The 16,789-nt window shown below is 42.0% G+C and overlaps 1 protein-coding gene across 5 annotated transcripts in view; it reads right to left on the reverse strand.

The window, feature by feature from the left end:
- Nucleotides 1-16,789, reverse strand: part of DENND1B (DENN domain containing 1B) — a 537,680-nt gene that overhangs the window by 265,332 nt on the left and 255,559 nt on the right. For 3 of the 5 annotated variants that reach the window (XM_030206247.1, XM_030206245.1, XM_030206248.1), the window contains exons 8-9: nucleotides 10,859-10,918; nucleotides 382-435 (exon numbers count right to left, since the gene is read on the reverse strand). In XM_030206247.1, coding sequence (XP_030062107.1) covers nucleotides 382-435; nucleotides 10,859-10,918 — 114 coding nt within the window. The remainder of the gene's footprint in view (nucleotides 1-381; nucleotides 436-10,858; nucleotides 10,919-16,789) is intronic. The other 2 variants (XM_030206246.1, XM_030206249.1) reach the window with 1 other exon arrangement.

Here is a 16,789-nt window from a genome sequence, read left to right on the forward strand (position 1 = left end):
GATGATGATGCTAAGGAACTCGGCTACATACACAGACAATCCCACTCCCTCCCAACATCAGCGTGATGGAATGACCTGAATCTGCTTTTACCCCAGAGTCCATGAAAACAGTATGGTAGGAACAGAAAAGAACAAAGGACTGGAACAAGAAACTCAGCAGAAGGCTCTCCTATCTTTTAAAAGAAATTAACCTCTTGTAATCTTCAATCAAACAACAACAACAACAGTATAAACTCAGATTTTCTCTAGAGTCCAGGTCTATGAATTTTGTGTGATCCATAGACTATAAATATCTTTCACAGGCTATAACACTAAGGATGTTCACACGCCTTCGCTTGGTACCTGCACATAAATAGGTTTCAAAAGTGCTTGGATACTCACACTTTCTGGTATGGTAGGCAATCCAGTTACATCAGGAGTAATGAAGTATGAATGCTAACCAATGAGAAAAGAAAGTACAAATTAACAGCAATAAAATAAAATGATGATTAAATTAACATGGTAAACCTATTAAATACAAAATAATTACATGATTTTTGATTATTGCCAGAAGAAAAGCAAAGGATAGCACTTATCACAAACACCATTAAGAACACCAGAGAAGAATTACTTATAAATAAAGCATAGAATACTATTCAAATGCTGCCAGTGTTTGCAAGTACACCAATGCAGAAATGACACTATTTGAGTAATCCCTTGAGAAGCCAAGATCTCTTTGATGTTTGATTGAAAGAGAGATTTCTCAGAAACAAGGCTGACAGTAAATGAACAATCATAATTAACCATCTTAGGGATGTCTAATCTTATGGGAAATTTTGGGAAACATCATAGCTCAGCCATAGAAAAAAAAAAAAACTATGGCAGTCATATAAAGCACAGTGAAAATCCAGTTCAGTCTCCAGGATGCTTTTCAAGTAAGTTGGCCTAAATGTTCATATATTTGAATTTTTTTTGAATAGGGAGGCATAATCAGGATGTTTATAATAAACAGCATGCTACAGAAAGATTCGCCCCAAAACGCTGTGGGATCAAGTGTTCACCAAAAGAATTGAGGTTGCCATAGCTTCCCTAAAAATAAAGGCAGAATTTTTAAAATTGCCTTTTAAATTTTTGTAGGTCCCCCTCAGCAATTTCTTTTAAAGGCAAAAGGGGCCAGTTTGGGAGACAGTACCCTAAAGAATACAGAAGATCTACATCTAGAAAACATTTTTTTTTTTTTAGAAATCTGTAGCTCAATTTTTACTTTTTGACATTTCCTAATTTGCTCAAGATGGTCATATTTGATTTATGGGCCCTTTTAATAAGCCACAGTAAAAAGTAGCCTGCACTAGTTTAGGCATGTGAAATTGCAGCACGCTGGGCCACTTTTACCATGGCAGAAAAAAGGCCTTTTTAAAAATGGGACAGTAAATGGCCATGTGCTAATATTAAAATTAGCACGTGGCTATTTACTAACTGATCCCTTACCACCACCTATTTGGTAGATGGTAAAGACTCATGTGCTAACTCCGCAGCAATGTGGCTGTGTTGCCGATTACCGTCAGGAACGCCCCCACCGTAGAAAATAGAAAATTATTTTCTACCATGGGAAAATGCGCACACCAACTTCAGAACTACCGTCAGGCTCCTGTGCTATCCTGGCAATAGGGCCGATTTGGCACACAGTAGCCCTATCGTGCCTTTGTAAAAGAGCCTGTTAGTATTCTCTCCTTATCTTCTTTCTTTAAGACAGTTGCTTGCCCAATAGATGATCTGGTCTACAAGTATGCTTATCTTTTTATAATTTCTGTAGAATGTTTCCTTTACTGACTACATGGATTAGCTATTTTTCATTCTTGAATTTACTTATGCATTGTTATTGTATGTGTCATAAATATTTTTTAAATTACAGAAGGTCACCATCTTTATAAAGATGTTCATCTAATGGTGAAATGAATAATAAATTCTGTTAATCATATATTAGATGGATCATAAGTACATAACTGCTAAAAAATGAATTTAGTCTTAAATGTACACGAATTAAAAATTTTGTACTGTTGCTGTCAGTGGTGCACACTACCATGATTGGGACTAGGCTTGATTTCAGAGCCCAGCTTCTATCCTCAGATTTAGCTGGAGCTGTGGCTCCTATTGAGGCAGCATTCACAGCCCCTGCTGAAGAGGGAGTCTCAGCCATTAGACAATGACGACAGCTGTTTGATGAAATTAAACATTATGTATAGCAAGTAACTACAGGGAATCACAGCCTACCTGCTTTGACAGATGACCATTTAGTTATATGGGATGTAGTTTAAACTAGGGCAGTAGATTAATCACATTACACGATTAACATGATAATTTTCTGCAATTGGAAAATTTTTATCACATTAACTGTGCCAGGCTACTCTCTGCCTTGCCTTCCCTTCCCTGAATCCTGTGGGTCCAACATTGCGGCATGCTCCTTCTTAAGTCCTCCCAGCCTTCCTGCAGCCCTGTCCTGCCTCCTGTAGCCATTTCCTGCCTCCTTTTCCGTGAGGGCTGGAATGCAGCTGCAAGAAGATTGTGGTGGCCAGTAGAGGAAGGCAGCTAAATGCAAATTTACTTACCTGTAATAGGTGTTCTCCAAGGGCAGCAGGCATATATTCTCACATGTGGGTGATATCATCCAAGATCCCGGTGTGGACACTGCCATAGTGCACTGTCACTTTAAAACTTTGAGGCAGTGCCCCCACTGCGCATACACAGGTGCCTTCCTGCCCGATGTTCGAGCACAGGACCAGTAGTATAATAGTAAAGCTAAGAAGACAACTCCAAGGGGAGACAGGAGGGATGAGAATATATGCCTGCTGTCCTCTGAGAACACCTGCTACAGGTAAATAACTTTGCTTTCTCCGAGGACAAGCAGGCATGATATTCTCACATGGAACTCACTAGCTGCCAGGCTCACAAAAATAATAATAATAATCTTGGGACTAAGGAGAAAGTGAGCCTGGTGGAAAAAAGGGTCATAGGGCGGAGTTGACATTTAAGTAGTAAAAAGATTTTGCAGGACTGCTTGTCCAAATGGGCTATCCCGCCTGGAATGCTGCTCCAGATAGTAGTGAGCAGTGAAGGATAGAAGACCATGTTGCTGCCTAACAAATTTCATCAGCAGAACGTGAAGCCGCCATGGCTCTTACATGTGAGCAAAGACAAGGCCATGAAGGGTCAGTGTAGCCTAAGCATACATATAGGAGATACAGATAGAACGTTTGATGATGGGAATCCCTAATCTGTTAGGGTCAAAGGATACAAAAAGCTGAGAGGACTTTCTATGAGATTTTGTACGCTCTAGATAATATGCTAGAGCAAGCTTGCAGTCTAAGGAATGCAGTGTTGCTTCTCCACGATGAGCATTTGGCTTAGGGAAGAAAACAGAAGGTACAACAGACTGACTGAGGTGGAACTCCAATACCACTTTAGGAAGGAATTTGGGGTTGGTTCGGAAAACCCCTTCTGTCGTGGTAGAACCTGGTGTAAGGTGGGTCTGCCACAAGGGCTTGAAGTTCGCTTACTCTTCTTGCAAGAGTAAGTGATATTAAGAACAATAGTTTATACGTGAGGAACTTCAGAGAACAGGAATGGAGTGATTCAAATGTTGGTTTCATGACAGCTATGTGGATGACAATGAGATCCCACACTACTGGAGGTGATTTGATTGGAGATATGGTATGAAATAAATCTTTCGTGAATCTAATCATCAAGAGATGAATGAAAACTGGTTTATTATCAACCCTAGAGTGAAAAATGCTAATGGCACTCAAGTGTACTCTGACTGAGTTAGTTTTGAGGCCAGAATCAAGATGGAGGAGGTACTCCATAAGGGTAGGAACAGAGCACCTAGCAGGGTTGTGCACTCTGGCTATACACTAGAGGAAAAATCTTCTCCACTTAAAACGGCAACATTTCTAGTTTAAAGGTTTCCTAGAGAATAGGAGTATTCTAGAGAGACTCCCTCTGGAAGATTTAAGAAAAACAAGTCTTTATTGTCAAAAACTAAGCCATCAGGGCCAGAGAGTGAGAGTCTGGATGAAGGAAGGACCTCTTGTTCTATTATTAGGGTTGAAAAAGGATCTAACTTTAATGATTCCTTAGAAGACAACTCTATGAGAAGATGGAACTCAATCTGATATGGCCACTAAAGGGAGAAATTAGGATCATGGTCTCTTGGTCTCGACATAGTTTGAGAAGAGCTTTCCCAATGAGAGGCAGTGGGGGGAAGGCATATAGCAGATCTGTTCCCCAACAGAGTAGGAAGGCATCTGGGACTACACAATTGGAAACATAGATTCTGGAGCAAAAGCGGGGAACCTTGTTGTTCTGTGGAGAAGCGAACAGTCTATTCGCTGGGGTCTCCCTACTGCTGGAATATTCAACAAGCCACAATGATTCGTAAGGATCATTCGTAAGGCTGAAGGACTCTGCTCAATTTGTCTGCCACAAGCATACTGTTTGCCAGCTAGATAAACAGCTCTCATAAACATGTTTCGAGAAGCTGCCCAAATCCGTATCTGGATTGCCTGTTGACAGAGATGGTAAGAACCTGTTCCTCCTTGTTTGTTCAGGTTATACTTGGCAACCTGGTTGTCTGTGTGAACAAGAATTGTCTGATCAAGGATGCAATCTTGGAAAGTTTTGAGCGTGCTCCAGACCACTCGCAAATCCAGAATATTGATATGATATAGTTCTTCCTGTGGGAACTAGGCACCCTGTGTATGGAGACCATCGAGATGAGCACCCTAACCTGCCATGGAGGCATCTGTGGTGATGTAGAAGGGGCTGAAACAGAAGTCCATGGGTGAAATTCTGGGGAGCCATCCACAACTGTAGAGAGTAGCACAGGTGTGGCTTAACCAGAATACAAGCTAAGAGCAACCCCTTGGATTGAGACCACTGAGAGTGCCCACTGAGGTATTTGGAAGTGAAGCCAAGCCATGAGTGTTACATGGACTGTTGAAGCCATGTGACCGAGTAGACAGAGCATCTGACGAGCAGATACATGGAGTAGAGAGATGCATTATTTTTCTGCTCTTGGTTGAGGGACGAAGGCTCGACCTTGAGTAGAGTCCAGGAGAGTCCCAATGAACTGTAAGGTCTGAACTAACTGAAGATGTGATTGGGGTAATTTACTACAAAACTGAGGAGTTCTAGGAGACATATGGTGGATAGAGGTGAGGTCTTTGCCACCTGTTGGGAGGCTGCCTTTATTAACCAGGAGAAGATGTGCATGCACCACTTGCAGAGTATTGATGCTACCACTATCTGGCATTTTGTAAAGACTCGAGGAGCCAAAGCCAAGCTGAATGGTAAGATCTTGTATTGATAGTGCAGAATACCTCAACAGAAGCACAGGAACTTTCTGTGGGCAAGGAGAATAGATAAGTGAGTGTATACCTCCTTCAGATCTTGAAAGCAATGCCAGCATTGAGTTGGGTCATGGGGAGAAGTGATTCCAGGGAAACCATGCAAAATTATTCAAGTAAGAATTTGTTTAAACCTTCCAGGTCGAGAATTGATCATACTCTCCCCCCCCCCCCCCCCCACCATCTTTTCTCGTATGAGAAAGTACCTGGTATAGAACCCCAGACCCCTTTCCAGTGGAGGAACTGGCTCTATTGCATTCTGCTGGAAGAGGGCAGAAAGCTGCTTTCAAAGTACAATTATCTGAATGGAGTTGAAACGAGACTCTCTTGGTGGATAGTCAGGAGGTCATTTTTCCAAAAGCAAAGTGTAACCGTACTGAATGATATGTAGCACCCAATGGTCAGAGGTTATGAGTGGTCACCTCCATTGAAAGAGGATCAGTCTGCTTCCTACTGGTAGGCTGCTTGGCACAGATGACTAGATGGTAGGCAAAGCTCATTAGGAAGGAGTCAAAAACAAAGTTGTTGTTTAGATTAAGAAGGGGTTTGTGTCTTCTGTCCCCACTGCTGCCACGGACATGAGCACTGGGGTGAGGAGTAGGAGTATAATGATGCTTAGATGTATAGTAATTAAAGTGCTGAAATCCTTCTGCAAATCTTCTAGAAGAGGCAGCAGAAGGCTGTGGCCTTGATAGAGTATTAATAGTATCTGTTTGCTTTTTAATTAGGTTGGCCACTTCCTCGACCTTGTCAGCAAATAAGTTGTCTCCACAACAAGGGACATTTACTAGACACTCCTTTTCAGCAGATTTGAGGTCGGAAACTCTGAGCCAGGAAAGACATCACATTGCTACTCTCAAGGTGGAAATGCGAAGAGAGGCATCAAAGGCCTGTCTTGCTAGATATTCACGACAATCTAGAAGTTTCCTGTGAAGTTTGAGGAACTGATCAGCCTTTTCAGAAAGAAATAAGTCTGCAAAGGAGAGAGTACTCTGTATTAGAGACTGCAAGTAAATTGTGGAATAAAATTGATAATCTAATATGCGGTTGGTTTGCCTAGAGGCTTGAAATGTTCTCCTGCCAAGAGTCTAATGTTTTAGCTTCTCTGCCCGGAGGAGCAGAAGCATAAGATCTTGCACTGTGAGTACACTTCAAAGCAGATTCTACAACTAAGGAATGATGGGGTAACTGCATGTTTTCAAACCCAGTGCATTTCTGTATCCTGTACACATTTAGTTGTATTTTCAAAGCACTTAGACTTACAAATTTCCATAGGATATTATGGAACTTTGTAAGTCTAAGTGCTTTGAAAATGAGCCCCATTGTATCAATTTTCTTTGAAGCAACTTTAGAGTCGCCCACTTTTTGATCACAGTATTCCTCATGACGTATGAAGTGGAACAGTGATTCCCTCTCTAGGAGGAGAGTTATAATTTAAAACCTCAAAATGTTCTGAAAAGGTTCCTCCTCCATCTCCAATTTGAAAGGTATGGTTTGGGCCATCTCACAAACAAATCCAGGAAAGGCTATATATTCTGGAGGAGACTTATGTCTCTCAAGCAGTGGAGAAGGGTCAGATGGGACGCCATAGGACTCCTCAGCTGAGAAGCCCTGTTCCAATTCGAAGGAGAGGACCGAGTCTGACTCTTCAAAGTACTCCTTTTGGGTAGTACATGGAAGAGTGTGTCAACTAGAGCATCAGCTATGCATGGAAGAAAGTCAAGGCAGATGAGTCTCTGAGTTTGGATAAAGTTGCTCTGCAGATGTCGACGCATGAGTCAGTCAGGTTCATGGTGCCCCTGATGGTCGATGCTGAGCAGGTGTGCAGGACCTCTCCTGTGACTGTGTCTCTGATGTATATACAACCTGGGTGAGGCTGGCTTAAGCCTGTATAGACTGCAGATGCAGTAGCCCTAAGAGCTCCTCTTTGAGCATAGCCCGGATTTACTCCTATAGAGTAGGCGTCATTACCAGCTGAGAAAGCAGTGTGTAGACAATCCGAGTTATAGCCTGTGTAGGCGTAGGAGATCTCAATGATCTCAAAGGCTCTCACTGAGAAAAGTTGTAGAGAAGAAGAACGGTCATTGCAGTATGGACACTTCCAATGCATCATGGATGCTGATGCAGGGGAGTGTTGGAAGAGTGTCTGGAGGAAGAAGAATGGTGATACTTCTTAGGTATTTTACGCCACATGTCCCTTGATGCATGCAACACCTGGTTGTGGTACCGAGTTTGATGTTGGACATTCAGTGTTGCATCAGAGCACCTGATGTCAATGCCGGTTCCGCGTCTAGTGCTGAATCTCCTGCCATGCTCAATGCCAAACCAAAATGATTTTCGTGCTGGACTCTGTGGGCTTTAAGTACCCTTCTTTGCATGCACAGAGGTCACACTGTATGTCCTTGTGCTCCAGACTCAAGCACTGAACACACCTGAAATGGTTCTATTGCATCTAGTACACTTTTTAAAGCCAGTTTGCACCCTTGTTGACACAGAGGGAAAAATGGCCGACACAAGCTCAAAAGAATCAATGGCCTGGGGACCTCAAGTAGTTCCGTACTCGAAAACGGTCAATGCTTCCTAGGTAAAAGAAGAACTCAGAGGCTCCAAAGGCTGAAAAAAAAGAAAAATGAAAAATAATTTGAAAAATCAAACTGATTAAAATTAACAAAGAAAAACATATGAGAAAAAAGTCCCAAAAAAGGGAAGGCAGAGAGATTAGAAACCCAATCACTCTGCTCTGTGGAAAATGCTAGACTGCTAGTTCCAAGCACGAGCAGTAAGGCACTCATGCATGCATGGTGGGGGCACCACCTCAAAGTTTTAAAGTAACAGTGCACTATAGTGTCTGCACCGGAATCCATGAATGACATCATCTATATGTGAAAATATCATGCCTGCTTGTCTTCACAGAATGGTATGCACCACAATGTTGGACCCACAGAGCTGGGAAAGGGAAGGGAAGATGGAGATTAGCCCAGCACAGCAGCGATGCTTAACTCATGGGAGCTGTGAAAGGGAAGGCAAGTAGCCTACCACAGCAGTAATATCAGATCTGTGGAAACTGAAGAAGGGAAAAGAATGCAGAGAGTAGCCCGGCACCACAGCGATATTGGACCTGCTGGAGCTGGGGAAGGGAAGGGAAGGAAAGGCTGAGGGGGACGAAGGAGGAAGGTAGCTGCAGCAGCAATGGTGAAAGCGGTAGTGGGCTAGGAGGGGCATTGGTGCATAGTTGCAGGGGGTGCTGGCAACCCTAACTCTATCCCTGTTCCAGCCCTGCCCCTCATGCTCTCTAAATCCTGATGCTGTGTTAGGTGAAATATTGATCCAATGCAGGACCAATTAACTGAAGATTACAAATTTAAAGAACATAAGAATTGCCATAATGGGACAGACCGAAAGTTCATCAAGCCCAGTATCCTGTTTTCAACAGTGGCCAATCCAGGTCACAAGTACCTGGCAAGATCCCAGAACAGTAAAACAGATTTTATGTTGTTTATCCTAGAATATACAGTGGAATTTCCCAAGTCCATCTTAATAATGGTTTAAGGACTTTTAGGAAATTATCCAAACCTTTTTTTAAACCCCGCTAAGCTAACTGCTTTTACCACATTCTCTGGCATGAATTCCAGAGTTTAATTACTCGTTGAGTGAAGAAATATTTTCTCAGATTTGTTTTAAATGTACTACTTAGTAGCTTCTTTGCAAGCCCCTTAGTCCTAATCATGTGATTTTTAATCATTGAATAGCCCTACTTTAAACATGGTAGAAACCTAGATAGTTGTGAATGCAGGTTTATGCATTGTAGCCCCAACAATAATTCTGAATTAGTTGTCCAAAGGAACACGAGTTAGAAATCAAGAAGGCAACTGGTCTACAAGATCCAATATGGAACAGAAGAAAGAAGCAGACCATATGAAGAAAAACAGTTTCCATAGTGATGTTTCAAAGCTCCCAGGGTTTACAATCTAATGCCCAACATGGTCGTGTTTCGCCAGCAATACAGGATGCGTCAGGGACAACTAAAACTGTAACACTGAACATAAAAACACATCAATAAATAATTCAATAAATATATACATGCCTATGAACAAAAATATATACCTGGTGTCATGAACACATCTAAATAAATAAATGTTTAATTAAGACAGTAGATAATTAAAACACTAGATAAATATGTAAAACAGAACTTAAAATATCATAAAACTTAAAAAGTTTAGGGCCCTTTTTATTAAGCTGCGCTAGAGGCGTGTTAGTATTTTTAGCACGCGATAAGCATTATTAGCGCATGCTGTGTAGATGCCCTTAATATTCTTATGGGCATCTACACGGTTAGCGCATGCTAACTTTTAGTACGCACTAAAAACGCTTGAACACCTTGGTAAAGAGGGCCCTTGATTTGATGTAACCAGTAAAAAATGAGGATAGCTTACTCAGCTGATGTGAAACAACAAACTTCACCAGTGCTGATTATCACTGAAGAACAAAGTAAAATGTAATTGAATTGGAATCACTTGAAGTGATCACATAATTAAAAAATGGTGGTGCCACTACAATCACCTCCTCCCACAGAGCAAATCTGAAAGAAATAAAAATGAATCTGTGAACTTATGTGTCTCTGCCTGGGCCCGTTTGCAAAGACACATGTAAGTTCACAGATTCATTTTTATTTCTTTCAGATTTGTTTTCTGGGAGGAGGTGGTTGTAGTGGCACCACCACTTTTTAATTATGTGATCACTTTGTTCATGTGATTCCACTGGTGAAGTTTGTTTTTTTTCACACCAGCTGGGTAAGCCATCCTCATCTAACTTACTGGTTACATCAAATCAAACTTCTTATTGCTTAAGTTTTATGGTATTTGAAGTAGTTCTTGTTTTATATATTCATTTATTTGGTATTTTTAATTATTTATTGCCTTAATTAAACATTTATTTATTTAGATGTGGTCATGACACCAGCTATAGGTTTTTGTTCACAGACATGTATATATTTATTGAATTCTTTATTGATGTGTTTTTATGTTCAATTTTACAGTTTTAGTTGCTCCTGATGGAGCCTATACTGTTGGCGAAACATGGGCATGTCATGTATTGGATTGTAAACCCTGGGAGCTTTGAAACACCAATAAACTGTTTTTCTTTATATGGTCTGCTTCTTTCTTCTGTTCCACAAAGGAACAGGAGGAAATTGCCAGGAATTCCCCCCCCCCCCCCCCCCCCCACTTGCATTATTTTTGTGTTTTGGTAATCAAAGGAATCATTCCATGAATTTCTCCCCTAGAAAATATTTCAAAATTAATGCTGAAACAGGAAAAGTGCAAACAGGAAAAAAAATCAAGTAGTGTAATTAGAAGAAAGAGCTAAATCTTGTGCACTCCCCAAAGCACAGAGAGAAACAGCTGAAAAATTAACAGAACCAGGGATTCCCTTTTTGTCCATTAGACCTGTCAGTTCACCTGTGCCTTTGTTTCACTCACCAATATAGGACTTGGCTGATTTTTCAGAATCTGTTCACTTGAAATAAACAGCTCTTTATTCTTGTTTAATACAAGGAAAAAAGTGAAAATTTGATTTTTATAAATTAAATTTCATTGACAGAAGATCAACACAATTGCAATTCTCCTTTTCAGAAACTAGAACTATCAAAGCAGTAGCATATACACTCGCTCAGTTTGTTTCAGGTTTGGGTGAAGCATACAGAAATCTTTTAGCATGCCAATAGGACTCATTTACCACTGGTTAATATGCAAATATTGTTATGGTGCATTACCTGCTGCAGGCCGCCTCTTATGCCCTACTGCAGATAATGAGCAATAACAGGGTTATTGCAAGCTAACAGTTAATAAACAGCTCTAGTTTTCTCATTCTCATGCTTGTTAAAACTAGTAGAAATTTTCTGAGGCTCCAGCTAAAGCTGCCAACATACTTCAAAGATTTTCTAATTTGTAGCCATAGATCTCATGCATTATGAAAAATGAGAGCTTGTCAATTAAACAGTATAGGTAAAGAAAGATGATAAGGGATATACCAGATAAATCCCAAAAAATACAAAAAGAAGACTTGGACCTAGGAAGACTATCCAGTGAATAAGGCTCAAAACTTAAAATTCTACACACACAGAGTGGCTATCAAAAAAAAACAAAATCCCTACAATGTAACAACTGGTAAGTCTCCACCCCTGAGTCAATGTACAGTGGAAACACCTTTAGCAGCAAGTTCAGCTGTGTGTCTGTTGAGATAGGTCTCTAACAACTCTGCACACCTAGGTTTGCCAATATTGCATCATTCTTCCTCATAAAACTGCTGAAGCTCTGTCAAGTTTATTGAAACCATTAGTGGACAGCAAATTTCAAGGCATGCCACAAACGACTGATTGGATTGTCAGGGCTCTAACTAGATCACTCAAGGACATTTACCATTTTTTACTTGGCCACTGCACTGCAGCATTTGCTCTACTGAGTTATTGTCATGCTGAAAGGTGACAGCAGATTTTCCTCAAGGGCATTTCTATACTTTTCTCCATTACTCTATTTTGACATGTACCCTGTCCCTGCCAATGAGAAATATCCCCATAAACTTATGCTATCCACATTCATACCTGACAAATAATGGCGTTTTTTTGGATGTGTTGTATTGGTGGTTGTGCCAAACGTAACACAATGCATTCAGGCTAACAAATTCTATTTTAGTTTTATCACACCACAAAACATTTTGTCATATGGCTATAGCAACTCCAGAGTGTTCCGTAGCATATTTCAAATGGGATTCAAGGTGGACTTTTTTGAACAATGTTTCCTTCTTGCCATTCTATTATGTTGGCCAGCTTTGAGCAGAACATGGAGCCATGTCACAGGAGTAACATGCACTGTGGAAGCCATGTGGCCCATTAGTCTCAACATTTGAGGAGCTGAAACCTGCTGGCTGCTGCAGGCCTGTGAGGCAAGAACTACCAAGGTATCCGCTCACACTACAGGAAGGAAGGCCCGAGCCTGCACTGTATCTAGCAGGGCTCCTATGTACTCCAATTGTCATAATGGGTGGAGATGGGACTTGGGATAATTTATGATAAACCCCCAGTAGCTCAAACACCTGAATAGTCAACCACATTGACTAGACTGCCCCGTCCCGAGATGTGTTCTTGACCTGCCAATCATCCAGGTAAGGAAACATATACACTCCCAGTCTGCAAAGAAATACTGCAACTACCGCCAGGCACTTGGTGAAAACTCTGGGGGCAGACGCTAGGCCAAATGGCAGAATGCGATACTGCAAGTGGTGTTTCCCCACTTGAAATCTGAGATACCTCCTGTGACTAGGAAGTATCGAAATGTGGGTAAAGGCATCCTTTAAGTCCAGAAAGCACAGCCAATCATTTTCTGAATGAACAGGAAATAGGGTGCCCAGGGAAATCATCCTGAACTTTTCTTTCACCAGAAATTTGTTCTACGTCTAGAATAGGCCGGAATCCCCCCATTTTCTTGATCACAAGAAAGTACCAGGAATAGAATCCCTGCCCCTCCTCCACTGGTGGTACAGGTTTGACCGATTGGGCCTGCAGAAGGCAGAGATTTCCTGTACAAGTACTTGCTTGTGCTAAAGAGCTGATGTAAGACAATCTCAGTGGGCAATCTGGAGGTTGCTGACACCATTTTAGAGCATACCCGCGACGGACTATTTGAAGCACCCACTGGTCGGAGCTTATAAGGGTCCATTTGTGGTGGTAAAGAGTGAACCTCCCTCTGACCAGTAGGTCATCCGGAATGGATACTCTTTGTGTGACCATGCTCTGCTGAAGCCAGTCAAAAGCCCATGCCCTGCTTTGACTGGGGAGCCAGCTGGGGTTTCTGGGGATGGAGCTGGCGAGGCCTGGGATGGGGGCCCTGAGTTGCCTAAGAAGACCGAGCAGAAGGCTGGTACCTACACCTTTGAAAGTAGTAGGACCTGTGTCTCTGCCCAGTCAAAAATCTTCTTGCTAAAGAAGATGCAGATGAGGATGCCAAGAGAGAATGTGAATAGTATCAGTGTGCTTTTTAATGAGGTCAGCGACCACTTCCACTTCAAACAAGTTGTCCCCTTGGCAGGGCATGTCCGCCAAGCTCTCCTGAACAGCCTATTCCAGATCAGAAACACACAGCCATAAGAGTCTGCGCATCCTCACACCCATTCCAAAGAGTCTGGAAGCAATACCAAAAGTATTGCAAGCGCCCTTGGCCAAATAATGCCATCACTCCATCTGCTAACTGGCGAAGCTCTGCAGCCTGCTCCACAGGGAGAGAATCTGCCAGATTAAGCATACTATTAACTAGAGACGCCAAGTAAAGGCTCCTGTAGAGCTGGTAGGACTGGATGCAGGCAACGAGCAACGAGGCCTGAAACGTTTTCCTCTCAAACAAGTCTAAGTCTCTGGTCTCTCACCCCAGGAGTGCCAAGGCACGAGACTGAGAGCTCTTAGCTTGTTTGAGAGCGGATTCAACTACCAAAGAGTGGTGAGGAAACTGGGCCCTCTCGAATCCAGGAGAATTCAGGATACAATATTGAATATCCATGTTCTTGGGTACTACCTGCACTGAGAGGGGAGAATCCCAGTTCCTCATCAGTACATTCTTAAGGATAGAGTGTAATGGCACAGTGACCCCTTCCTTATAGCCCAAGACAGATAACATCTCTGCCCTGGGCTCCTCCTCTGTCTCCAGCTTAAATGGGATGGCTGCAGACATCTCCCTGACAAAACCAATGAAAAAGAGCACCTCTGGAAGAGATTTTCATCTCTGTTCAGCAGGTGTAAGATCAGAAGGGATATCATATGATTCCTCCTTTGAGAGATAATGTGGATCTTCACCTGATACCCATGAGTGGTTCCAGTCAGACTCCTCTTCTTCTTGAGAATCAGGAGAATGAGTCTGCACCAGCCTCAATCTAGTGGAATGATGTCCATGCTTCAAGGAGCATTGAGGTGCAGCCCTTCTCTCAGACTCCAGTGAAGATTCCTCCACCGATGTCAGAGAGGGTACTTCCTGCTCAGACCTCGGCTTCAACATTCTGCGAGGTACCAGTGTCAACGTTCTGGGCATCGGCATCACCTCAGAGAGGGCTTCTTTTTAATAATTTTTCTCATTTTATTGTTGTCGTCCCTTCGAAAATTAAATGCTGCTACAGTAGATTTCCTTTGTGACTTCACACTATGCCAGGTATCAGCTCAAATCTGATCATGTTATGACCACTGTTTCCTAAAGGATCCAACATCGTTACCACTCGTGCCATGCTCTGCATTAAGGACTACATCTAAAATAGCGCCCCCTCTTGGACCAGTTGCTCCAAGAAGTAGTCATTTATTACATCTAAGAATTTTACCTCCCTAACTTTCTCTGATGTAACATTTATCTAGTCATTATTGGGGTAATTGAAATCTCTCATTATAATACTGCCAAATTTTCGAGCTTTCCTAATTTCTGTAAACATTTCTTCATCTGTCTTTTCGTTCTGTCCTGGTGGGCAATAGTACAGCCCTACCAGTCTACTCTTTCACTTCACGCATGGAATTTCTACTGATGTAGGATCTCTCTGAATTACATCTTTAGAAACTGGTGGAATAACTGCTTTTGGTAATGCTACTGTACAGGAAAGCTCAGAACCTTCATCCAAGGAAGCCAGAAGCTGAAGAAATTAAAAGTCATGGGTAGTGTGGTTGGAGACCTATACCCATAATTCTCCTCAGGAGACACAATTTTTATTCCTTTTCCCAATAACTCACTTATCCATGGGACCCAAAACAACTGGAGAAAAATCACTGGGAGTGTTATTTTTACCTGTCTTTTTCTCCACTGCAACACTTACCGCATGAAGATCATCACCAACACTACTCAGTCTTAAGTTATTCTTCTCTTCAAAAATCTTCTCCATGCTCTTAGGCATTCCTTGATATTCCAACGGAGCTCCAAAGAGGCATTTCCCCTTCAGGCACACATCTGCTGCCATGTGCAACAGAACAGAACTATCTTTTTTTTTTTAATTTGGTCACCAGTGATTTAATGACAGTCAAGCAGCTCCCCATTTGCCACTCAGATCCTCCGGAACAGGTCACCCAAGTAGCAATAGGTACTGCTTTCACTGGGTACTTAGAGAGTCACAGTCTCCATTCTCCACTCCAAACTCACTGTGGCTGGCTTTTTATGTGGTACTGCTTCCAACAGACATTGAAGGTCACAGTCTCCGTTCTCTCTGCTACAAACTCAGCAGAACTAGCTTTTTATGTGGTCCCATGCTCTAATGATATCACTCTAGCTCTTCCAACTCATTGCTCTACTCTCCTCTGATACAGGTCACACAAGCAGCAACTGGTACTGCTTTCACCAAGAACTCAGGGTCATAGCCTCTACTCTCTCCACCTATACACTACACTTTCAATGGGAAAAAAATACAGAACTATTCAAAAAAACTAAGAAAAAGAAACCAAAAATCTTGACTGCAGAAGTCTTCAAACTCTTTCACGCAATACTTGGTGGAAACCCTATTATACAGATAACCATCATAAGTGTCTACCAACTTTGAACATCAGGATGGTACAGTTTTTGCCAATGCTGGGCATATCAGCTCAAGCTATTTCAAGAGGGTTTTTGCTTTGTGCTTAGTTAGGATCATTGTCCTTCTGAAATATAAATTCTTCCCACTCAGTGTCAGAATACAAGTTTTTCTATAGACTTGTATTCTCCAGACTTAGCAGCATCCTTCTTTCCCTTGCTCTTTACAAGCCTTCATGTCCCTGCTGCTGCAAAGCATCTCCATAAAATAATGCTGCCACCACCATGCTTTACTGTAGAGATGGTATTGAAGGATGATCAGCTATGCTTGTTGTATGTCACACATATCATTTAGCATTGATTCCCGCCCGTAACCTCCGCTCACAGAACAAATCCCTCCTCTCAACACCCTTCTCCACCACCGCCAATTCCAGGCTCCACCCATTCTGCCTCGCATCACCTTACGCATGGAATACCCTCCTTACCCATCTTCAAATCATTGCTCAAAGCCCACCTCTTCGATATTGCTTTCGGCACCTAACCTTTATACCTTTGTACCTTTCATGTAATCGTGAATGCCCCAAATTGACTACCCCTACTTGACTGACTCTACACTTGTCCATTAGATTGTAAGCTCTTTGAGCAGGGATTGTCCTTTTGTGTTAAAATTGTACAGCGCTGTGTAACCCTGGCAGCGCTTTAGAAATGTTAAATAGTAGTAGTAGCATTGAGACCAAAAAGTTATACTTTAGGCTCATCAGACCACAAAAACTTGTCCCATATATGAATAGTGCTAGCTAGGCAAACACTGTTCAGCACATCACATAGCTTTCCTTTAGCAGTAGCTTTCTTTTTGTACCCTCCCAGGCTTTTGTTTATGCAGCAATCTTG

The sequence above is a fragment of the Microcaecilia unicolor genome, chromosome 6 (assembly GCF_901765095.1).
Source record: "Microcaecilia unicolor chromosome 6, aMicUni1.1, whole genome shotgun sequence".
NCBI classification, from domain to species: Eukaryota; Metazoa; Chordata; class Amphibia; order Gymnophiona; family Siphonopidae; genus Microcaecilia; species Microcaecilia unicolor.